At 34.9% G+C, this 25,871-nt stretch overlaps 1 protein-coding gene across 2 annotated transcripts in view; it reads right to left on the minus strand.

Moving 5' to 3' along the window:
* Positions 1 to 25,871, minus strand: part of LOC145277815 (copine-3-like) — a 58,157-nt gene that overhangs the window by 1,629 nt on the left and 30,657 nt on the right. For both annotated transcript variants that reach the window (XM_080129703.1, XM_080129702.1), the window contains exons 10-14: positions 23,957 to 24,016; positions 22,374 to 22,507; positions 18,333 to 18,439; positions 15,868 to 16,010; positions 3,042 to 3,278 (exon numbers count right to left, since the gene is read on the minus strand). In XM_080129703.1, the coding sequence (XP_079985829.1) occupies positions 3,042 to 3,278; positions 15,868 to 16,010; positions 18,333 to 18,439; positions 22,374 to 22,507; positions 23,957 to 24,016 (681 nt within the window). The remainder of the gene's footprint in view (positions 1 to 3,041; positions 3,279 to 15,867; positions 16,011 to 18,332; positions 18,440 to 22,373; positions 22,508 to 23,956; positions 24,017 to 25,871) is intronic.

A 25,871-nucleotide genomic window follows, 5' to 3' on the forward strand; every position in this document is an offset into this window, starting at 1 on the left:
AAATGTTGAGGGATACACAATAAAGTAAAAAGAAAAAAACTTGTTAAAATCAGCATTGTTTGATTTCAATCAATGGATGTATTTATTAAACAGGAATTTTATTTCATGAAAAAAATAAAATTAAATTAAGTGAAAAGTTTTTTGAATTGAACAATAAAAAAATCTTGAATAAAGAAATTTTAATTTTATGGCAATTTCCAATTAATTAATAATAATTTCCAATTAATTAATAATAATTTCCAATTAATTAATATTAATTTCCAATTAATTAATATTAATTTCCAATTAATTAATATTAATTGGAAATTATTCAAGCTGTATGCAATGCAGAAAAAGTCAGAACATTGAAGAAATAAACAAAGAAAAAAACTGAAATGATTATTTAGATTTAATTAAGATGAAAAATATATATTCATAGTTTTAACTTAAAAAATGGCAATGGTTAATTTTGTAAAGTGATTCCTAATAATGCAATGTTGGAAATAGAAGTGTTTGTTGCTTCAGTAATTCCAGAAAATTGCTTAAAATATACATCAAACATGAACAGACAATGTCAGACTATGTTTTTTTTTTTTACATAGGCATCACCACTTATCAAGGCCCAGAGACCACTCGAGGATAATGGTTAAGAGTGTACAGTAGTCAATTGGACAATATAGTAATCGTTAGTAATGGAAATTCAGTAAATTTGTTAACTTAAGTGAAACGGCTCATCAAGAACTTGTTTACGTTGGACTTGAAGATAACCATATTGTAGTCAGCTGGAAAGCAGGAAAACGGAAGACAATTCCACAGACGTGCAGGTCTAAGAAAAAAGCTTTGTTCATGGAATCTATAGTTAGGTTTAGGCAAAGATAAAGAGTGGGGGGAATTATTGATAGTGTTTTCAGTTAGACAAGTGTTTCTTGTGAAAGTTTGGCGAGGGGGGACCATAGATTGAAGCTCAGTCAAACACTTTTCATAAAAATAACGATACATCAGAGACAAACTCGCAACATCTCTTCTGTGAGATAGAGGTTGCAGGGAAGAGAAAATGACATCTATAAGGCTATGAAGTCTATTTTGAACTCCATCAAGGTAGGGCAAGTTCTTTCTAGCAGCTCCTTCCCAGATGTGGCAACAGTACTCCATCCTTGGACGTACCTGGCTCTTATATAGATAGAGAATTGCATCAGCAGGGAGATATCTACTGGATCGATAGAAGGATCCCACCATTTTTCCAGTGGCCTTGGCAACAGATTTGATGTACATGTTCAATTTAGATCAGGAGTAAAGGTCAAGCCCAGAAGCTTGTCAAAACTTGAAGCCTCTCCAAGATGAGAGCCATTCATTTCAATTGATGCCAGATGGGGATCAGAATGTTGATGATGTAAAGATAGAAGCCTGGTTTTAGATGCATTAAAAGTAACCAGCCACTCCTTTCCCCACTGTACCATGTGCTCAAGATCAGAGGAGAGAGAATCAGAGAGAACTTGGTCGTTTACGGTCTTAGATGTGCTACCATAGATGATAGTGTCATCAGCATAAATGTCTATGAATGATGTAAGGATGTGATTTAGAAGATCATTAATGTAGATCAGGAAAATAGTTGGGCCTACGATGGACTCCTGAGGGACTTCAGCATTAATACTGTGAGCTTCTGATTTTTGCCCATCAACTACTACTCTAATGAACCTGTCAGAGAAGTGATTTAATAATTAAGATATTTCCAGCTATACCATAGCTGGAGATCTTGTGAAGTAAACCTTTATGCCATACCCTATCAAAGGCCTTTGATATGTCAAGAGCAATTGCCCTAGAAAGGTTGCCTCCATCGAGAGATTCGCTAATCCTATGAGATATAAGTGTAAGCACATCTGCTGTAGATCTAGCAGAACGGAAACAATATTGTGTGTCACTAAGAAGGTTATTTTTGTTGAGATGATTGATTACTTCTCTATTTAACACAGATTCCAGCAACGTACTCCTGACGCACAGGAGACTTATTGGCCTGTACTGAGAGGGGGATGAGTGATCACTTGAATTCTTAAATACACGGCATACTGATAAAATTTTCCAGGGTGATGGGAAGCAATTCTCCTTAAGACAACATTTAAACAGTTTTGCAAGTATGGGTGCTAGTTCTGGTTGAAGTTTTTTGAGTACTATAATTGGAATACCGTCAGGGCCGGTTGCTTTATTGGAATCAAGGTTTTTGATTAGCTTGGCAACATAACGTACAGATATTTGTATATCACATAGCGTGTTTTCTGATACAGGAGGAAATATTGGAGGTTGTTTGATTAGAAGATATCATAAGCAATAAAGTGATGTTTAATAAAACTGCTACGGATGACCGAATGACCAAATCTTGATATGAGCTTACACTGAGGACTAAAAGAATACTCGTCCTAGGAAAATTAGGATTAGTTCCCAAACAGAAGTTCTGAACTAATTTTATTCTCCTTTATAAAAATTAAAATTAAGAATCCTTATTCCAATATTTATCAAAATCCATAACATTCACTATAGAAAATGTCTAATATTTAATGCTTAAACTTAAGGGTTCTTAAGAAGAAAGTGAAATTAAAAGAATCTTGCTTAATTAATGTTTAATGATTATAGATCAAATTTAATGCAAATCAGAAATATTTGAATTTTAAATGGATGTTACTCCCATATTATGCCACCTTAAAATCCATTTAAAATAATCCAAAGAAGTTGAAATTTAAAGAATAGTTACTAATTGATGCCTAATATCTATTGCTGAAATTTCACAAAACTCAGAAGTATCTGCATTTTCACAAAAGGCTTCTGTACTCTTTTTTTGCATCAAACTAAAAATAATCACAGCCAACATTTAGATTCATACATCTAGAAGCTGTACTAAAAAGTTTATAATGTTTGGTTTCATTAGAAATTTACCTTTTCCACAAGGTATCCTTTACTAACATTTCCAGGTTCAATTTTCTAATCATTTCTCAGTATATCAAAAAGATACTTTGGTAAATATTTTCTCGAAAAAATTTCAAAGGGTGGAAGGCATATAAAAAATAATTTACCCTTATAAATTGCCGGAATGGCACAAACTGTACGATATCTCGTTGGGCAATTTTACCAGATTTGCTCTTCAAGACACCATCATCTCCATCAAGGAAATCCATATTCTTGAAATCAGCATCTCCAATTCCAACAATAATCAATGACATTGGTAAGCGTGAGGCTTCAATGATCGCATCCACAGTCTCTGCCATGTCAGAGACAACACCATCAGTCAAGAGCAGCAAAATAAAATATGCCTGACAAGGAGGAAAAATGCACAGAGTTCAACAAAAAGGATAACTGAAAATCAGCAAACCTAAATCGACCATAAAATTTATTTCCTAATAGGACAATATAGTTTTAAAACAAATTGCCTAATCAATTAATAATGGCTTTCATGTAAATCATTTTAAGAATAAACAAATTTTGAAATAATTGTAGAAATTGAAATTTATAGGGACATTTTTTTTTGGTCAATCTGATGAAATATTCATAATTCATTGTGTACACTCATTAATATTCTATAAAATTAATTTTAATTTTTATTGATTAAAACAAAAGATGCCTAAAGGACTATAATAAAAATTAGTTTGCATAATTTATGACACGAAATTATAAGAGTGATATGACATCTAGAAACAAAAAAATCCAATTCAGAACATTTTCGATCACTTCTTTTATGTCTTCATTATTCAATTTCTAAGATGTTTAAAATTTTTCTCACTTCTCTCAATTGGTTTATACTGTATTTGTACTTCTAGTGAAACTAGACAACTTTTTGCAAATGTCTGAAACTGATTCTGTATGATTCACTATTTCTGACCTCCTACTGACTTGAAATTAAAAAAATCTTAATTTGTATCTAATAGCTATGGTTCAAATCTCATACAAATCAAAGCTATGTCACTTTTTTAAAATTTTTTTTTTTATTACATTTTCACCCCAAACAAGGCAAATTGCCACTTTGGTGTAGGGGGCTACTATCAGGGGCAACACTACTGGGGTACTATGTAGGGATTTGGGCAGCAAGGTGTCGGTTCACGTTACACTTGAACTTCTGCACGTCAGTACTGTTGGGGAAGCAGGGACCTGGAATGGAATTCCAGAGTCTAGCGGTTCTGGGGAAGAAACTATTGGAGTAAAAAGATCTTTTACATCTAGGGATCTCTACAGTGTGGGGGTGGGATTTAGCAGCCTGTCGGGTTTGTCGAGGGTGCTCACGTCGTGGGGGCACAAGTGATTGCAGTTCGTCAGAGCATTCACCACTAAAATACTTGTAGAAAAGGCAGAGGGATGCAACATTTCGTCGATGGGACAGAGGCTGAAGCTTAGATGCCAGTTCAGGGCCTATCAGGTTTGCGACTCTCTTTTGAACCTTGTCAAGGAGCGAGAGACTAGTAGCAGATGCACCAGCCCAGATGTGGCAGCAATACTCCATACATGGGCGAATGGTGGCCTTATAGAGGTACAGGATACTTTCGGGTGTTAGTAGTTTTCTAGCATGGTAGAGAGAGCCCACCTTTCTTGCAGCGGCCCTGGCAATGCCTTCAATGTAATTGTTCCAACTCATGTTAGTAGTTTTCTAGCACGGTAGAGAGAGCCCACCTTTCTTGCAGCGGCCCTGGCAATGCCTTCAATGTAATTGTTCCAACTCATGTTTCCTGTGAACGTTAGGCCAAGGAGTTTGAAAGATGGACTCTCAGATAAAGAGTCGTTGGCCATTGCTATGGGTGGTAGAGAGGGTTTCTTGTAATTATTGAATGAAACTAGTTTAGTCTTGGCAGCATTGAACGCGACCAACCACTTTTGTCCCCATTTCACTACAGATTGGAGGTCTTCCTCTAGTGTTTCTGCCATTTCTTTAGAAATGTGTTCATTCGTCTTCCTGTCGTGCTTGCCATAGAGTGTAGTGTCATCAGCATATATACCCATCTCAGAGGCAATATTGTCGGGGAGGTCATTTATGAATATCAGGAACAATAGAGGTCCAAGGATAGAACCCTGGGGCACCCCCGCATTTATATCATATTGTTTAGATGTACGACCGTCGAGGACAACCTGGATTTTTCTCTTATCTTAGAAGGATTTAATTATGTTAAGTATTCTACCAGTGATACCGTATGATCTGATTTTACTGAGGAGACCCTCATGCCATACCCTGTCAAAAGCCTTAGATATATCTAGAGCTACCGCTCTGCCCTCCCCCGCTTTGTCCAGTGAATGGTATATACGTTCAGAGATCACAGTTAGGATGTCTGCTGTGGAACAGGCTTGTCTAAATCCATATATATAAAAGAAGAGTACATCTCATCTAACCTTCATAATCGACAGAGAAAATAAGACACATTCATTCAAAATAAGTCACAGCACATTCTCTACTATCAGCAACTAATAAATCATATTCCAATTATCACTTTAATTTCACACCAAGTGCAGATTGTATCCCAAGTAATATGGATAACACAAGAGCAGAAACTTGCCATCTATACTGATCACTGTGTCTATCACTTTGATTCATTCTTGTGGGAATCTTCCACCACTCATGTCATTTCTACACTACTTTGTTCCACTGGCTTGAAGCAATCGCCGCACGATAAGGATTCTCATGTCCAACAGAATGCAAGTAAAACAGCAGAAAAAAATGGAAAGAATTCATCATTTCTGCATAAGTGACAAAGGATTAAATAACAAAGGATTGAATGAGAAAGGATTAAATGACAAAGGATTAAATAACAAAAAATTAAATGACAAGGGATTGTGCAAACTGATTTCCAAAGTTTAATAAGCTCTTATTTTCTTTATTTGTTTTCAATCTCATAAACATCAAAACTGATCTTGAAATTTGTTGCTTTTACAAAGGAGAAAGAGGAGGAGAGAGAGGGGGGGGGGTTACTTGTAAATCATGTGATCTTCTCCTTATGTGCACTTTTAAGCCTATCAACATGATTATCAAGATCATAAACTTGTTCAACATGATTATCAAGATCATAAACTTGTTCAACATGATTATCAAGATCATAAACTTGTTCAACATTATTATCAAGATCATAAACTTGTTCAACATGATTATCAAGATCATAAACTTGTTCAACATGATTATCAAGATCATAAACTTGTTCAACATGATTATCAAGATCATAAACTTGTTCAACATGATTATCAAGATCATAAACTTGTTCAACATGATTATCAAGATCATAAACTTGTTCAACATGATTATCAAGATCATAAACTTGTTCAACATGATTATCAAGATCATAAACTTGTTCAACATGATTATCAAGATCATAAACTTGTTCAACATGATTATCAAGATCATAAACTTGTTCAACATGATTATCAAGATCATAAACTTGTTCAACATGATTATCAAGATCATAAACTTGTTCAACATGATTATCAAGATCATAAACTTGTTCAACATGATTATCAAGATCATAAACTTGTTCAACATGATTATCAAGATCATAAACTTGTTCAACATGATTATCAAGATCATAAACTTGTTCAACATTATTATCAAGATCATAAACTTGTTCAACATGATTATCAAGATCATAAACTTGTTCAACATGATTATCAAGATCATAAACTTGTTCAACATGATTATCAAGATCATAAACTTGTTCAACATGATTATCAAGATCATAAACTTGTTCAACATGATTATCAAGATCATAAACTTGTTCAACATGATTATCAAGATCATAAACTTGTTCAACATGATTATCAAGATCATAAACTTGTTCAACATGATTATCAAGATCATAAACTTGTTCAACATGATTATCAAGATCATAAACTTGTTCAACATGATTATCAAGATCATAAACTTGTTCAACATGATTATCAAGATCATAAACTTGTTCAACATGATTATCAAGATCATAAACTTGTTCAACATGATTATCAAGATCATAAACTTGTTCAACATGATTATCAAGATCATAAACTTGTTCAACATGATTATCAAGATCATAAACTTGTTCAACATGATTATCAAGATCATAAACTTGTTCAACATGATTATCAAGATCATAAACGTGTTCAACATGATTATCAAGGTGATGGATTTGTTTTTGTAGTAGTTTTTTCCTCATTTTATAATTTAAAGACGGACAAACTTTAATAGATTACCAGAATAAAAAGTGCCAAAACATTGTTTACCTTGGCAGAGCATGACCAAAATTCATATTCAAAATGAACCCATGATTTCATTATCATGCTGTTTTTTTTTCTTGTTTAATGATACTCCTCTGACAAATAGTAGGAAAGTCTTACAGTATCTCATAGATGGTGGCGCACTACTTCAACACCTCCCATGGCAAAAAGGTCACACATTTGATGAGATCTGTGCCTAATACCACAGATATGTCATAACGAGATATAGTAAAGCATGTATTGCCTTTGTTATGAAAGTAGTCCATCCATTAAAAATGTGACTCACTGATGCCAAGTAGAAGGCTCTGTTGGTGTTAATGTGTCACTGACCTCTTTAATGATGTTCAAATTAAAAAGATTTTTCCTTGCTTATTAACAAAACAAGCAATTGTTCATCAACTTGCTGTGAAAGAGGTTGGTGGAAGCAGGTTGTAAAGTAGTCCATGCATCTGGAGACACTGATGTATTGATTGTGAAGACTGCTCTAGAACTGGCAGACAGAAGAAACCATTTTGATAGCAGATGACACTGACCTATTGGTCCTTCTATGTTATCATGCCATTAGAGATGATGGGCACAACATCTTCACGCCACAACCAAAAACTAGTGCAAAAAATGTGAAAGTCTGGCACATCAAAGAGATGAGAAAATCTTTGAGAGATGTGGTCTGTTCCAACATTCTTTTCATTCCAGCACTACTGGGTTGTGATTCTACATCTAGTGTCCATGGAATTGGGAAGGCAGCATCTCTTCGAAAGGTGATGAGCAATAGAAACTTTCTCAAACTGGCAGAAGTGTTTGGAAAGTATAGCAGTGCAGAAGATGTTATTGAAGCTGGGGAGAAGGCTTTAGTGTGACTGTACAATGGTAATGATGAAAAAAAAAAAATCAATCATCTCCAACTGAGCCGCTCTAAGAAAAAGGTTGCAAAAAGCTCAAATTATGTTGAGGCCAAATCATTGGCACCAATAAAAATAAAAAGAATTTATTATTCTTTTTATTTTTATTGGTGCCAAAGCAGCCACAAAATTTGAACAGCCTTCAAGTTTACTTCCAAATTCAGGAATGGAAAGGTAGAAATCAGCTAAAACCTGATGAGTGAGGATGGAAACTCAGATGATAAATTACAACTAATTAAGGCCGACTTGCCACCTGGTCCTGTGAATTTGTTGGCTATAATTAGGTGTAATTGTACTTCAAGGTTTACTATATCAAGATGCAGTTGCAGGAAACATGGCATTCACTGTTCAAACTTGTGTGGTAATTGAAAACCTCTCCACTACACCAACTCATCACAGCCAGATCTTGATGATGATGGTAAAGTTACCTTTGACAAGAAATGTTTTTGGTCCATTCATGAACTTGTTCTATGGCGATTATGCAAGAACCTTGGCCGAACGTTCGACCAACTGATAATTCCTTTATTGTAAAATGTACTTATTTTTCACCTAGTTTTTATGAAATGTCAGGAATTAATGCGAAAATTGTTGCTTTGAAAAAGGCTACTTAGTCTGTTTTAGTATGATTTATATTCATATTTGTATAAGAAAGACAAAAAAAAGCATGAAAACAATAGCAAGGGCTAGTCATTTTCTGGTGTTAGTTTATTATTAAGCATACAGTTATCTTTCATTATAATTTAAAACATCAAGAAAATGTCAAGCTGTGTGGGTTTTCAGGCAAAAAATATTTTTTATTTCTAATTTAATAAAGGTTTTTTGTCAGGAAAAACGTTTATTTTTGTCAGTAGGTGCCAGGAATAATGAACATACTTGTCAGGAATTTTCTGTCTCAAAATTTTAATATTGTTAAATTGGATTTTAAAGATGGTAGCTGTTGACCTTTTTCAGAAAGATTACTGGTGGTAAACTTTTTTTTATCTGAAACATGCCCAATATGCAAGTTTGTTAGCAATTTGTTTGAGGTTCAGTCACATTTTAACTGGACTATTAGGAGACAAATTCATTTTTAGGAGATATTTGAAAATCATTTTTGTAAAAGAGAAAGTGCCAATAAAAGATCATAGCTTGAATGCATCTGGAATCCTTTTTAATAATGGATATTTCATGAATATATCCTTTTTTATCATAGATATTTCATGAATATATCCTTTTTAATAATGGATATTTCATGAATATATCCTTTTTAATAATGGATATTTCATGAATATATCCTTTTTAATAATGGATATTTCATGAATATATCCTTTTTAATAATGGATATTTCATGAATATATCCTTTTTAATAATGGATATTTCATGAATATATCCTTTTTAATAATGGATATTTCATGAATATATCCTTTTTAATAATGGATATTTCATGAATATATCCTTTTTAATAATGGATATTTCATGAATATATCCTTTTTAATAATGGATATTTCATGAATATATCCTTTTTAATAATGGATATTTCATGAAGGTAGCTGATTAACATAGCCAGTGATATTCGCCATAGGCAGGTTAAACCAGCTTCCTCTAAATGAAGAACTGTTTAGGGAATAGGTTGGTTGGTTGGTTTGTTTATTTAACCAGTATATCGACTTTCATTGGGTCATTTAATACTGACGATTGTTTTGGTTCATTTTTTCCATAGTGTTTGTTTGCTTAGTACTTTTTTTGGGGGGGAACAAGTTTTATCTGTTTTAGTTGAAGGTTCTTTTTTTTTTTTTTTTTTGGTAAGGCCTTGATGTTATATTTTTTGGTATAGTTGTATCTCTCTCAGAAATGAGAGAATGTTGTCTGTGCAGGTGTTTTTAAAAATGTCTTTCATATTGTTGGTTTTTAGGTAGCGATTTCTTGCGGTAGCATAGGCTCCACATTCCACAAAGATATGTTTTATTGTGTAGGTCTTCTGGCATGTTAGGCATTGTGGTGGTTGCCCTTGCCCGAGTATGTAGGAGTGAGTAAGGTTTGTGTGGCCAATGTGTGCTCTGACTATAACCACTTGTTTTTTTCTTGATTTTTGTGGCAATGGTCCCCATTCTCCTAAGGTGAGTTTAATCTGGAAGAGCTTGCTGTTTGTGTTATTATTCCAGCGCTGTTGCGATTTTGCATAAAACAGTTTATTGATTTTCTATTTTAAGTCTGTGTAAGGAATATTGATGGATTCAGGGTTTCGGTTTAAAGCTGATTTGCCTCTTAAGTCTGCTCTTTCGTTCCTTTCTGATATGGCTTGGAATCCAGCACATGATTACCTCTTTGTGGGTAGTCATCGAGTTTAGTCTATTCAATAGTTTGGTGATTAGTGGGTTCTTGAGCTTTATATTGTCAATGAGGATAGAACAGAGAGCGAATCTGAGAAAATTATAAACTTCTTGTGTTTGTTTTTTGTCAGAATGTTGAGAGCAAGGTCAATAGCACAAACTTCTGCAGTGAAAATGGAGCTTTTAGTTGGTAATGCCTTCTGGTGAGTTGTTCCATTCAAAATAGGTGCACATGCTGTCCTGTTGTGGTCCTTAGAGCCATCTGTGTAGATGTGCAGATGATCGGGGTAATCTAGAAGTATGTTGTGGAATTTTTTCTGGTAGGTGTTAGGGTGGATTTTTGCTTTGGGGAGTTTACTTAGTTCGAAGATTATTTTGGGTTTTTTGAGTATCCAAGGTGGGATTTCAGACAGTATATGATCATGGATATTTTTGGTTATCTCTGATTCTTGTAATATCGTTTTCATTCATAGGCTGAAGGGTTTTATAGCTTTTTCTTTTGCTTCGTATAGTTCACTGTGTCTTGGATGGAATGTGTCATTGCATGCAGGGTTGTTTGGACATGATTTTAGTTTAGTATAGTATTGGGTAGCTAATTTATGGCTCCTTATATCTGCTGGTATCTCATTGGCCTCTGCGTGTAGACTTTCCACTGGGAACGTTCTGAAGGCTTCCAGTACCGGTCTCAGCCCTCCGTGGTAGATCGGGTCTAGTGTCTAAGTTTTTCTGGCCAACCAATAAATGAAACATCCATAGTCAAGTTTTTACCTGATCAATGATCTGTATAATTTCAGAAGGGTTTTTTGATCTGCATCCCATTCTGTGTGGGCTATAATGCGCAGCAGCTGCAGTCTTTTATTGCAGTTTGTTTTCAGGTTCTTCAGGATGAATGTCAGTTTTTTATCAAATGTCAAACCTAGGAATTTATATTCGTCTACAATGGGAATTTCTGTATTTTCAAGTTTCAAACAAGGGTCGTTATGGAGTTTCATCATTTGGCAGAAGTGTACACATTTGGTTTTTGTTTCAGAGAATTTAAATCATTTTCTATTGACCACGTTTTTAATCTATTTAGGCATTGTTAGAGCTTGTGTTCTATGGTATGTATATATTTTAACTTGCAATATATCAGGAGGTCATCCACATATAAAGATCTGTCAACACTGGGAATTAAGCACTTTGTTATGTTGTTTATTTTAACGCTAAACAAGGTTAGATAGAATACTCCCTTGTGGGACTCCCTCTTCTTGGATGTTGGTATCTGAATAGGTTGATCCAATGCGGACTTTAAATTTGCGATCTGATAAAACACCCTTTATAAATTGTGGTTGTCTGCCTTTTAGATTGAGGTCGTTAAGATGTCGCATTATTCCAAATTTCCAGGTAAAGTTAAAGATTGCCGAGAGGTGTTCGTTCCTAATAAATGCTTATCTTACTGCTGTTTCTAGGCGAATCAGGTGATCGATTGTACTTCTTTTGTTATGGAAGCCGCACTGTAGGTTAGAGATAATGTTGTTGGATTCTAAGTACCACACTAGTTTGTCGTTGACTATTCTCTCCATTATTTTACACAAACAACTGGTTAGTGAAATTGGTTTATAGTTTTGCTGGTTTGAGTTTTCTTTTCCTGGTTTGAGGATTGCTATTATTGTGGTTAATCTCCATATATCTGGGAATTCGCCTTCTATCCATATTTTGTTAAAGATGTTTAATAGGAGTTTTAGTGTTTCAGTAGATAGTTGTCTCAGGAATTCGTAGTGAATTTCATCTGGTCCTACAGCAGTGTTATGGGATCTTTCGATGGCATCTTCTAGTTCAGTTAGTGAAAGGAGTTTATTATAGTTTTCAAGGTTTTTTGATTTGAAGTTGAATTTATATTTCTCTGCATTTTGTTTGATTGTTGTAAATTTTGTACTGTAGTTTTGGTTAGAAGAATTTTGTGAAAAAGTTTCAGTTAGTAAATTTGCTATATTTTTTTATCAGTTGTGCTAAAGTTATTTATGACGAGGTGTTTGATTGGTATGGATTGTTGTTTACCTGCAATTTTTCAGATCATTTCCCATATTACACTTGGTTCAGTGGAGGAATTAAGTTTGCTGACGTAATTTGGCCAGCATTCTTTTTTTCTGTTCTTATAACTCTATGGGCTTTAGCTCTGTTTTGCTTGTATTCTTTAAGATTTGGAGTAGTAGGTTGTTTCTGGAATTTTTTTAGGGCAGCTTTCCATAACTTGATAGCTTGTTGACATTTAGTGTTGAACCAGGGTCTGTTGTGTTTTTTGGTTGTTGAGGTTTTTGGGATGCACTCATTTGCTATTTCTATCAATGTTTTGGTAAAAGATTCTACTGTGTCATGGATAGTTTCGATGCGGTTCAATCTAGTTTTGCATTTTTCTTTGAATATTTGCCAGTTGGCTTTGTTTAGGTTCCATTGTGGATGTTTTTGATTACTGGGTTCAGGGGTTTCGATTAGAATTGGGAAGTGGTTGTTGCCACAGGTGTCATCATACACACTCTAATTGAAATCCAAATATATTTTGGGATCACACATACTTATATCAATGGCAGAGTAATTTCCATTAGCTGGACTGATGTATGTGGGTGAACCGTTGTTAAGTAAGCATATATTGTTTTCGTCAATGATTTCTTATATTGTTCTACCTTTTTTTGTTAATGTCCTTACACCCCTATAGTATATTATAGCTATTAAAGTCACCTAACAGGATAAAGGGTTCGGGCAGTTGAGCGATTAGTTTTTTCAATTCGTCTTTGTCTATATCTTCGTTTGGTGGGATATATGTAGAGCATACTGTTATAGTTTTGTGCATAGTGGCCTTGATATTTGTAGTGATATTTACTTTACTGTGGGGTCTGTTGTTTCAGATCAGAATTGACCCCCCCCCTCGGCTCTGCCTCCGGAATTATGGGTGTAGTTGAAGGATTGGAAGTTCTTAATGTTGATGCTGTCATGTTTCAGAAAGGTTTATTGAAGGCAGATTATTGTAGATTGTTTCTGTGTTATTAATAGTAGTTTGATTCATATTTGCTTTCAAACCACGACTGTTCCATTGGATTATTTTTTTCCCCATGGTTGGTTTTAAGTTTTGTGTTATTATTCTTCGGTGTGTTTTGTTGTTTCTGTCGGCTTTTTTATTTGTCTGGGAGTGTTTTATCTTCTACCTCCATCTTCTCCAGTGTTCCTATTTTGTTTCCTCCCCTTGAGGTTGATTGGGATCTAGATCTTGGTTTGTTAATTGTTTTTCCTTTAGTTTTCGTTTTATTGAGTGATGATGGTGATGTTTTGTTTGGTTTGTTTATGAGAGTTGTTTCCGTTTGGTGAGTTTTTTTATTTTTCTTTGTTTGATTTAATTTGAGTTTTTTGGTTTTTTGGTTCTGTTTTTTTGGTTTGGGAGTTTTGTTCAATTTTGTAATCTTTATTTTCGTTGTTGATTTGTTTTATAGTTTTTTTTAATTCTTCCATTAGTTCCCTTACTTCATTGAGTAATTTAATGATGTCTTCTGATTTGATGTTTAATAGGTTTGCTTTTGTTGTTTGTTTGGTCCGGTGGTATGCTGTATGTTTTTTTTGTTATTTCTGTGTATTTCATATTTTAGCCTAGGTTACGAGCTTCTTGGAAGATTATATTTTTTGTATATTTTATTTTAATTTCTTTTTCTTTCCTCCATTTGTCGCATTCTTTTGAATTTGCACTATGGCCTTTTTGGCAGTTAATACATTTTGGCTCTTTTTGGCAATCTGTGTGGGTCTCGTTTTCTCCACACCTCATGCATACTGCAGAGTGTGTGCACCAGTCTCGATGTGTCTGTACCTTTGACAATTGTAGCATCTGAGAGGGTTTGGTATGTACGGTTCTATATTTAATTTTTCATATCCTATTTTGATGTTACTTGGAATTTGATGAGTATTAAAAGTTAGAATATAGCAGTTTGTATCGATTGTTTCACCATATTTTTTAATTTGGATCCTTATTACATCGATAACATTTTGATTTTTTAGGTTAATTTTAATTTCTTCCAAGGAACACAGTGATAGTTCTGAACTCCTGATTACTCCTTTACTAGTATTCAGCATTTTGTGGGGATAGATTTTTACTTTTTGGTTGTTAAAAAGTCTTCATTTCTGTGATATGTTTTTGGTTTTCTATTTCCACTAGTAGTCTAGTAGTGTGCCGTTATTTAGTTTTTTGACCATTTTTGGTTTGATACTTGAGAAAAATTTTCTCTATTTTAAAGGAAGACACTTTTGTTATCGGTCCTCCTTCGGTTGCTTCAATAATTATGAAAAAAGGAAGATTTTGAACGAGATTTTGGTTTTGTGATTCTGTTTCTGAATCTGAACTAGATTTGTCTGAAACTTCACAATGGTTTCTTTTTTGAGGCTTTTTATTTGCCATTTAAATATTTTGAATTTTTCATTTCTCCTCATCTCCACCCGCCTCGGGGCTCTATTTAGGAAGTGTTGGGAGGGGGGGACCCATTCGCCCAAACACAACAAGGATACAGGAGAAGTATACTCTTCCCGCTGATGGACTCAAGCACCCGTGTTTCCTTCATCCTTTCTAATGGCTTCATTTCTAGAAAAGATGTTGGTTTTCCAGTCGTGTTTTATCCATTCTTCATTGATTGACCCTCCAGCCACCATTTACTAAATCAGTTTATTGCCTAATGTGGGAAGCGTGAGCGTATTTTCTTGTTGTGTTCGTCTGATTGATTGGATCGGCCTATCCAACCACACGTCTTAACCCAAGTAAAGACCAAAGTGGTGTGTTGCACTTCATGTTCTAATAGGACCTTGAACATGATCTGCTCAACCACCAAGATCCCATCCTTAGGCATTACGGGTTGCCATCTACGGTCAACAGGTGACCCCATTGAGAGACTTTTACTCTCTGCAGGGGGGGGGGGAGCAGTTGGTGTATTCTAATGCCCCACTGACAGGGCCAGTTGGGAAGTAGGGGAAGAAAAAAAAGAGGCGGGGAAGGAAGGGGGCTGTTGTTTTTGTTTTTGGTTTTGCAGAACATAATTAACTTTTACAAAAGAGAATAGAAAAACAAAAAGGAACATCAATGTAGGTGCATTTTGTCTCAGGAAGCCAATAGATAGTCTGATCTGGTAGCATTAGGTTTAGGGAATATCAAATTCACAAGTGGTCACCAGTTGCATGTATATCGATGAACATAGGTGACACTATGGACTCATTTGCAAGGTGGAGATGGGATATTAATCAATCGTGTCTGATTTATGCATACAAGATTCACACATACCTGTGTAAGTTACTAGACCTTTATGAAAAAATATATAGGAGTTTTCAACTTTGATGAATTACTTGTATATTTAAATTATTTCACATTATTTCACATTAATTGTTAACACAAGTACTTATTTTGATTAATCCACTGTTTATTGTTAATATTACATAAATAAAAATTAATAAAATAAAGGAACCATTTTACTTACAGCTGCTCCTTTTGTAGGTTCTTCAGCCTGAGCACATTGGGCAAATTTTGCTACATGTTTTATGATGGGTGCAACATTAGTTGGGCCCCACAATTGCACTTGGCGGATGCAATTTTGATAAGCTTCTAAAATTCCAGGTATTCCTAGGAGGAAAAAGCAAAGAAAACAAAACTCAGTCAAAATAATGCATAATAATTTTTTTAAAACTATTTTGTTTACATTATATTTATTACTATATTGTTTGTTGAAATCAGTTGATTTTATTTTCGTTCTTAATCAAAAAAAGCAACTTTAGAATAATAACACAAAAAAAAATATATACTACTAAAAGTCTGAGGATGATGTTTGCTATTTTGATGGTTTGTTTTTAGAGAGAGAGAGAGAGAGGGGGGACATAAGGAAAGAGAGAGAGGAAAAGGAAAGTCTTAACTACACATACATATGAATAACATTATCGGCATGAACAATAATTATAAGATTCCATTAGATAAATTCTAGTTATCAAATCAAGTTTCTCAGTTCTTTAAAAATACAAAAGTGTTTTTAATAATAATAACAAAGTAACTAAAAAGAAGCTAACTGACAAACTCATATCACTAGCGCCCCTTCAATGTAAGTGGATATCTTAATACTTACTGAAATTGCTTTATGTGATTATGGTTTTACAGGAAATAGCATTTAAGACTTAGTCAGATCATTATAGCAAATAACTGTTTTTATTGTGGAGTAATTGCAGAAGCTGATATTTGATTTTCCATTGAAATGAAACCCATTTCTGTCAGTATTACTGGGGGCATAATTGCCGATATAAATTGTTATACAGACTCAGAGGCCTCCTTTCTGTTTTGCGATACAACCCTATTTCTCTAGCTTCAGTTTCCAATGAATACAAGGGTAGCACAATCCCTAACCCTAAACCTCTCTTGAACCAGCCTTGCTTAAGTTTAGTGGCAGAGAGAAGTCCTGGATGACAAAAAAAAAAATATGCTGGAATAAGCAGAGAAAGATTGATATTATTTACGAGTTTTCCTTCTAGATGAATTGCACACTTACAATAGATTGACTTTTACTAATACTTTTGGGAAAGGTCTGTATGAATCCATATATCTTTCCTTTATCTATGGATTAAATAATAGGATAGACAAGACATATTTCCCGAGTAAAAGTGATGCAATAATCACAACAAAATTTGAACCTAGCATTATGGAATTGTAAAAAAAATGTAAAGTGGTCAACCATAGTCAAAGGCAACCCAAAGTCTCCCATTTTATTAACTAAAGGAGGGTGATATTCCTTTCCCAAGACCACTCCACTTACTCTTAATCCTTACCTTAAAATATCGAATGTTTAACAAAAGAGCATCAAGTACTATTTTGTAAACCTATAGTATGACTTATTAAAAAAAAATGATTCTGGTGTATTTAAATTTCTGTCCTCAGAAAATTTAGGTCAAGGGATATTTTTTATGGGATAATCTAAAAATTTGTATCCCTATTTGAAATTACTAGGTGCTATTCTATCATTAGACTTTTAAAATCTATAACTTACCTTTTGATAAAACTTTCTAGTGGAAAAGAAGCATCTTTTCATGACCCCCCCCCCCACCCCATAATGTCTGGGCTGAGGCATCTACTAGTTTTTCCGTCTTTGACAGGGACCATAAAAGAATCTCCAACATAATGGGTCTTACACTATCAACCAAACTACACCCCCTGTCCCATCACCACAATGTTACATCCCTGTTTCACAAGTATTTTAATAGAATATGCTCTGACAAAGCCATAGCACTTGCACCACTTCAACATAAATATTGTAGAGATCCCTATGTGCTAGTAATCGTTCTACTCTAATCATTTTTTTCCTTGAGTTTTAGAATTCCTTTTTGATCTCCTGCTTCCCTGACTGTACTGACATGCAGAAGTTCAAATGTAATGTGAACTGACATCTCACTACTCAACTCTCTACATAGTATCCTTGTAGACATGGTTCCAAGTAGTATCCCTCTTATGCCGATGTGGCAATGTGTCTTGTTGGAGGTGAAGAGGAGTTTAAAAAATTTTTTTTTATAGATTTTAATAAATTTTTAGATGAAATCAAAGTAAAAAAAATGCTACTGACCAATGGGATATAGATAGTTGAATATTAAAAAAAAAAATCAACTAAAACCATTTTTTTGTGTCTGTTGAAGTTTTTTTTTAAATTGTTCAATTATGTGGATCATGTTCATAATTTAATAACCCTTTTATCTGGCATAATCATTTGAGGTGAGATCAAACACAAATAAACTTAAGTCTATTATCTAACAAGTAAAAGCAAAAAAAATTACAATATTTTTTGCAGTTTTGGATATCAAAAACATTTAAATATTTTTATTATTTTGATTGGTTAATCCTGGAATTTATTCAAAGGATATAGAAAGCAAAATGGATTCATGGAAAACTATTTTCTAAAAATGTAAATATTACCTGCACAAAATGGATTCTGGAAGTTGAAGTTCACAGCAAATTCATGGGATACTTCCATGTTGGGTGGGATTTTTGCCCCGAAACCTAAAGCTGGGAAAAATTTATCTCTGAAAAAAAAAAAGTAAAAAATTAAAATCTTTATTATTTTTTGCCAATGCTAATTTCACGGTTGTTAGTTTTTCATCTACCCCCCCCCCCCACCCTGTAAGGTGGTTCAAGCTATATAATTTTTAACAGCCTCTTTCTTTCTTTTTTTTTTTTTTTTTAAACATGGGGGTCACCACTTATCAAGGCCCGAAGGCCACTCAGGGATAAGGGTTATTGCGTGTACAGTAATCAGTGAGATAGTATTGTAGTAATCATTAGTATTGGGGGTTTTGATAAGAGTGTCTTACTTAAGGGGGCGGTTTGTCAGGAGTTTGTTTATGTTGGACTTGAAGACGTCCAAGTTGTAGTCAGGTGGGAAACAGGCAAGCGGCAGAGAGTTCCACTGGCGTGCAGTTCTAAGAAAGAAGCTTTGCTCATGGAATCTATGTTTGGATTTAGGCACAGATAAAGAGTGGGGAAAATTATTGACAGTAGTTTCAGCCAGACGGGTGTTTCTCGTGAAAGATTGGCGAGGGGGGACAAGGGATTGGAGCTAAGACAAGCACCTGCCATGGAAATAACGATAAAACAAACACAGGCTCGCAACGTCTCTTCTGTGGGAGAGAGGTTGCAGGGAAGAGAAAAGGACATCCCCCACTAAGCCACGGTCTATTTTGTACTCTGTCAAGGCAGGATAGGCTGTTTTTAGCAGCTCCTGCCCAGATCTGGCAGCAGTACTCCATCCTTGGACATACTTGGCTTTTATACAGATAGAGAACTGTTTCCGTAGTGAGATATCTTCTGGAGCAGTAGAAGGATCCCACCATTTTCCCAGCGTCCCTGGCAACAGATTTGATGTACGTGTTCCATTTCAGATCAGGAGTAAAGGTCAAACCCAGAAGCTTGTCAAAAAATGGAGCCTCCCCAAGACGAGAGCCATCCATTTCAATTGATGCCAGATGGGAGATCAGAGCGTTGATGATGTAAAGATAGAAGCTTGGTTTTGGATGCATTAAAAGTGACCAGCCACCTCTTCCCCCATTGTACCACGCGCTCAAGACCAGAGGAGAGAGAATTAGAGAGAACTTTGTCATTTACGGCCTTTGATGTGTTGCTACAGATGGTCGTATCATCAGCATAGATGTCAGCGAATGATTTAAGTATGTGTTTTGGGAGATCATTGATGTAGATCAGGAAGAGAGTTGCGTCCAGGATAGACCCCTGGGGGACTCCAGCATTAATACTGTGGGCCTCTGATTTCTGCCCATCAACCACTACTCTTATGAACCTATCAGAGAGAAATGATTTAATGATTGAGAAAACATTTCCAGTAATACCGTAGCTGGAAATCTTGTGAAGTAGGCCTTTATATATATAGGGCATACTGATGAGGTTTTCCAAGGTGTTTGAAAGCACTACTCCTTAAGGCAACGCTTAAACAGTTTTGTAAGTATGGGGGCAAGTTCTGGTTGGAGCTTTTTCAGCACTATAACTGGAATGCCATCAGGGCCAGTTGCTTTACTGGAATCAAGGTTCTTGATTAGCTTGGCGACCTCACGCACAGATATTTGTATGTTGCAGAGCGTGTTGTCTGTTATAGGAGGAAATACGGGGAGTTGATGGTCATTGTCGCATAGGGTAGAATTTGCTGCAAAGTTCTTGGCAAATAGTCTGGCCTTGTCTGATGCTGACGAGATGACCTCAGGTCTATTGATGATAGTTGGGATAGAACGCACGCTTCTGTTCAAGATCCTGTTTGCTATTTGCCAGAACTGGTGGGAACCAAGCCGCTGCTCAGCTATTTTGGATTTAACAGACTGAGCATATAGCTCTCTTGCATGTTTTATTACTCTTTTACAGTGGTTGCTGGCAGTCCTGAAAGCAGCTTTAGTCTCAGTACATCTATTATGTTGGTAGCTATGGAAAAAGTGATTTCTGTGCGCGATGGCAGCAGCACATTCAGGAGAGAACCATGGCTGGCTGTTAGGTTTTTGTTGGAATTTTTTTGATGGTATGAATCGGTCTATGCCTACAATTAACCATTCGGTCAGGTCTGATACTATAGAGGACACATCCTTTTTAAACATGGAATGCAGAGGTAGGTCAGATATGAATGTACGGAAGCTATCCCAGTCAGCCATAGAGTATCAATATACAGTACAGTGGAGAGGTACATCTGAAGACTTATTACATTTCATTTTTATCTTAACTGCTACAACAGAGTGGTCAGAGGATCCCAGAGGAGATAGAACGGAACATGAACACAGCTCTGGGGAAGTTGTGAGGAAAAGGTCTAGAAGGCTTGCATATTGACCGGGTGTATCGGGCACACGGGTGGGTTCGTGAACAATCTGAGTGAGGTAATATGCAATGGCAAAATCATTACAAAACCTCCCCTCGTCATCGGTTTTATTTGAGTGGGTCAGCCATTCCACATTATGAACACTGAAGTCACTGCAAATGTGAATGTTAGCCGAAGGATGAGCAGACAGGATGTGGTCAATTTTCTCAGATATGCTCTTAAAGATATTAACCCCACTGTTGTGGGGGGCGATAGAGGGCAAATATAAATGCAGTGGTGTAAGCTAGTGCAACCTGGAAGCACATATAAGGTAAATTAGGGTCTTCTCTGGAGATATCCCTACCACATGGAAAGCCATCTTTGATGTAGACACATATTCCATGCCCATGACGATCTTGAGGGTCAGATTTAGATGTTAAGTTGGAGTATCCTTTAATTATGAATTCGTCTAGAGAAATGGTTGGCCCTATGCCAGTTTCACTTAGAAAGAATATGTCCGGTTTCGACTCCTGTAATCGTGTTTCAACCTCTGGAAGGTTGGAACGTAGACCCCTGATGTTGGAGAAGGAGACCTGGTAGTAGGGGTCTACGTTGGTGGATGGGGTTCTAGGTTTATTCGTGTTTCTTTTTCTTCTTTCACCTCTATTTTGATATGTACTATATATAATAATACAAAGTTATTATACTTGTGTGGACTGTATTTTGGTAGGGATACTAGAAAAATGATATATGATATGAAGAGAAAATTAATGTGCCTCGTTTCACATGAAAAGGTTTCAGTACTTTACACTATTGTAATTTTTATCTCAATAAATAATCGATTTGTAATAAATAAAAACTGTGTCACGTAGTCAGAAGACAAACAGAAAAACGAGAAATAATGTTATTAATATAAAACTTTCATGTTTAAATTCTCATATCTAAAACTATAAATTCTTCCTCTAAACACAGGAGATTCATTTCTGTTGACGATAAGAGGGAACAAGTTGTGATTTATGTATTTCACAAAGACATCATCAGTGCACACTTTTGAATAGAACATGAACTTGCAGGTAAAAGTCTATATTAACAACCGTAATCTAGCTTTGGCCATGCAAGAAATACATGTTGCATTTCTGATTGTTCATTATTTATTCTTATAATTACTGTTAAATACACACAATATATACATAGGTCATCCACAGACATGTCTACTTTGCTGTATCACAACTCTTCACTGTGACCAGACAGACAAGTGTTTTAAACAAAGATCAAAACTCAACCTTTTTTCTTTGTTGCCTCGGATAGCATCATCAGCAATCTTTCTCTACATCTAGTTGTATGGCAATAAAAATTGAGCTCTTATCCAGTCTGTTTGCCAGCAGAAAGGTTATACTAAGGACAAATTAATACACTCCTTACATGAGTGTACATCCTCTTGAATAAACCGCCACAGAAGTATGGATTTCTTAGATTGTAGGAAGGTTGATCAATCAAGAAATCTTGGAAGCAAAACTGAGAGAATTCAAGAGTTTGCAAATTATCAACAACGTCAGAACCTTGGACGAAGGAGAAATAATGTAAAGTGAAGAGAAGAAGTTAACTTGAGATTGTCAACATTTTTTTTTCAAGGAAAAGAGGCAGCAAGAAAAAATAAAGACCCCATTACTTACGTATCATAATCTTCGCAAACTCTACCGACTGCTTGAATGGCTTGCATATAATTATTTGGTTCATTTGAGCTGATGTAATGAAGAGATTGAGGATCAGTAGGATCGCCATTGGAACCAGTAAAATCAATGCCAACCTATGGAAGGAGGGAAGAAGACGGAAACATTTTTGAAATCAATATTATTTTTGTATTATTTCAATTAGATTAATATTCTTGTTTAATAGTTTCACATTTCAGATGAAGTAACCTCCAACATTTTGCTGGTGAATCTTTTTAAAGTTTGGAATCTTCAAGTTAAATATGTATATGAAGAGTAGAAAGTGGAATCATAACTCTTGCTCTTCCCAATTTTGTCTTTTAGTCCTCACATTCCATGAGCAAAGTTTTTAGCAAAAGAGGAAGAATTGCTATTTTGTAGGTCAGCTGTTGTTTTTATTTTTAATCCTCTCATCATATTCATCATCATTAAACTGTGAATCTCAATAACCTTTTATCCTATAGTGTTTTAGCCTTGATAAATGGTAGTAGGATAAAAAAAAATAATCGATGGGCATAGATTATTTTTTTTCCATCAGATGTGATCATGTAGAAGTGTTATATTATTCCTAGTTATCACCTGCATTGTGGGGGTGAGGGAAGCAATCTGAGTTAAATCCTTGAGGAGGGTTTTTTTCTGAAGCTCACCATCAGATCAAATTGCCTTTCCAGACAAGGTGAGTACTTGAGGCTCTTAATTTCTTCTGAGACTGTGTCAATGGGACTTACATTTTCCACATCTCTTATTAGACTTAAGAAAATGAGTACCATTTGTAATCTCAACAACATAATAAATACCTGTTGATTGTTTTCATTTTATTATTAAACATGTTTAAACCTGTTTAAACATGTTTTTAGGAATCAAAGATAGCAAATAAGCAATTTGTGTGAAAAGGCATCTTTCTGATTATTTTCAGATCAACTTGTTTCTGGTGGTTGCAATCCACGTTTGACATTACAAATTACAAAGAAAGCATTTCCCAAACAAACATGTACACAAACCCAGCAAACAAGATAGAGTGCTCCACCACATCTATTTCATCATGGAATTAAATTCCACCATAATGTATTTCAGCAATTCCATTCAATTGTTATATTGTAAATTACCCCCCACCCCAGGTAAAAAGAATCCATACTGCATGAATGCACAGTATGTCATCTTTTAATAAAACAAGAATTTGTCAATGTCATCAGCAAAAAAGATCAAAGACTTATGTTTTCTCAATAACAGGGCAACAATTCATTGTTTTATTTGTTAGAACGGTTAATCAGAATTATATTCATATATTTATATATAGTGTGATCAAACCTTCAAAAATGTTGACATATTTTTTTGCTTCCCAACAACTTTTTAAAACACCTGAAATAAAAAAAAAAAACGTCTTGCTAACAAATATTACTAATATTTCAGTCAGCTGCTGCTGCATTAGGTCACTTGAATATATTCTGAATGACCTCTATTTGTGATACATGCAAATAAATAGCTATTTCTACATATAGATATTTAACCAGAGATATAATGCATTAAAGATAATTTGAAGCACTTACTGTAAAGTTTATCTGCATTCCTCCCATGACATAATTCAGAAAAGATGGAATTAGTGTAACCTGTACAAATGGAATTGGAAAACAAAAGGAGAGAAATGTATTAAGAACAAAGGAATTCATATCACATCGACAACAGAAATAACATGGAGAGTTTCCATGTGTTTGGAGGCATTAATAATTTGTATAAATGCGATTTAAAAAATTTAAGTTATGTGCTATTAATTGAAAATTGGGTATAATATAAAAGGGACTTGTTTACATTGAACTTGAAGACGACCATATTTTAATCAGCTGGAAAGCAGGCCAGCAGAACAGAGTTTCACAAGTAGTTCTAGGAAAAAGCTTTTTTGATAGAATTTACGTTTAGATTTAGGCACAGATAGAGCGAGGAAAATTGTTGATAATGGTTGTATCTAGACAAGTGTTTTTTTGTGAAAGTTTAGCAAGAGGGAATCATAAATTGAAGCTCAGATTAGCACTTGCCATGAAAATAATAATAGGGCAGAAACAGGCTTGCAAGATCTCTTGTGGGAAAGAGGTTGCAGGAAAGAAGAGCATCACCTGCTAAGTTTCCAAGCCGATTTTGAACTCTGTCAAGACAGGATATGGTGCTCTGGGCAGCTCTTGCTTAGATATGGCAACAGTACTCCATTTTAGGACATATCTAATTTTTATACTGGTAGAGAATTGTATTGTGAGCGAGATACCTTCTACAGCAGAAGTAGTCAACTACTTCAGCAAAAATAACCTCCTCAGTGACTTGTAATATGGTTTCTGCTCTGCTAGATCTACACATGTACTAAGAGTTATATCTCATAAGATTAGCAATCTCTCAATGGAGGCTTCGTTTCTAGGGCAACTGCTTTTGACATATCAAAGGCCTTTATTAGGGTTATGATGATGATGACGACCCTATCAAAGGCCTTTGATAGGGTATAGCATAAAGGTCTACTCCACAAGATCTCCAACTATGGTATGGCTGGAAATATCCTCTCAATTATTAAATAATTTCTCTCTAAAAGGTTTATAAAAGTAGTGGTTAATGGGCAGAAATCAGAAGCTCACAGTATAAATGCTGGAGTCTCTTCACTTATGCTGACGACACTACCATCTATGGCAACACTTTAAAGGCCGTAAATGACCAAGTTCTCTAATTCTCTCTCCTCTGATCTTGAGCATATTTTTTGGAATATGGGGAAAGAGGTGGCTGGTTAATTTTAATGCATCTAAAACCAAGCTTCTATCTTTCCATCATCAATGCTCTGACCTCCATTTTGCATCAATTGAAATGAATGGCTCTCGTCTTGGAGAAGCTCTATGTTTTGACAAGCTCCTGGGTCTGACCTTTACTCCTGATCTAAAATGGAACACATACATTAAATCCATTGCCAAGGTCGCTGGTAAAATACTGAGATCATTCTACTGCTCCTGTAAAATGATAGTGTTTTCTTCTCATTTGCCAGAAACATTGCTTTATTGCATTACAATGCCATTGTTTGGATCTAAATAAAAATTCATTTATTCATAAATGTCTTGAACTTTTAAATGCAAAAAAAACTTTGGTTGTTCACTCTTAGGTCGTGACAACTACAAATAAAACTCACAAATGCATAAACATTTGATAAGATTTATAAATTAAAAAAAATTATATTTTAAATGGTTTTAAAAAAATAAAAAGAATTTAAAATTAAATATATCCTTTAAAATAAAATTTAAAATTTAGCTTAAGAAACATTATTTTAATGTTTTCAAATTTAAGGTGAACAATGTATGCAAATATATAAGTACTAGCTGCACTCATATGAAATGTACATGTTATTGAAACCGAATTATATGCAATTATTATAAACCCTTGCAATCATATACTATTTTAAAGTCATGGTTAAAAACAATAAAATTATAGTTAAAAATGCTT

The sequence above is a fragment of the Euprymna scolopes genome, chromosome 6, assembly GCF_053919585.1.
Source record: "Euprymna scolopes isolate OS-2025 chromosome 6, ASM5391958v1, whole genome shotgun sequence".
NCBI lineage: Eukaryota > Metazoa > Mollusca > Cephalopoda > Sepiida > Sepiolidae > Euprymna > Euprymna scolopes.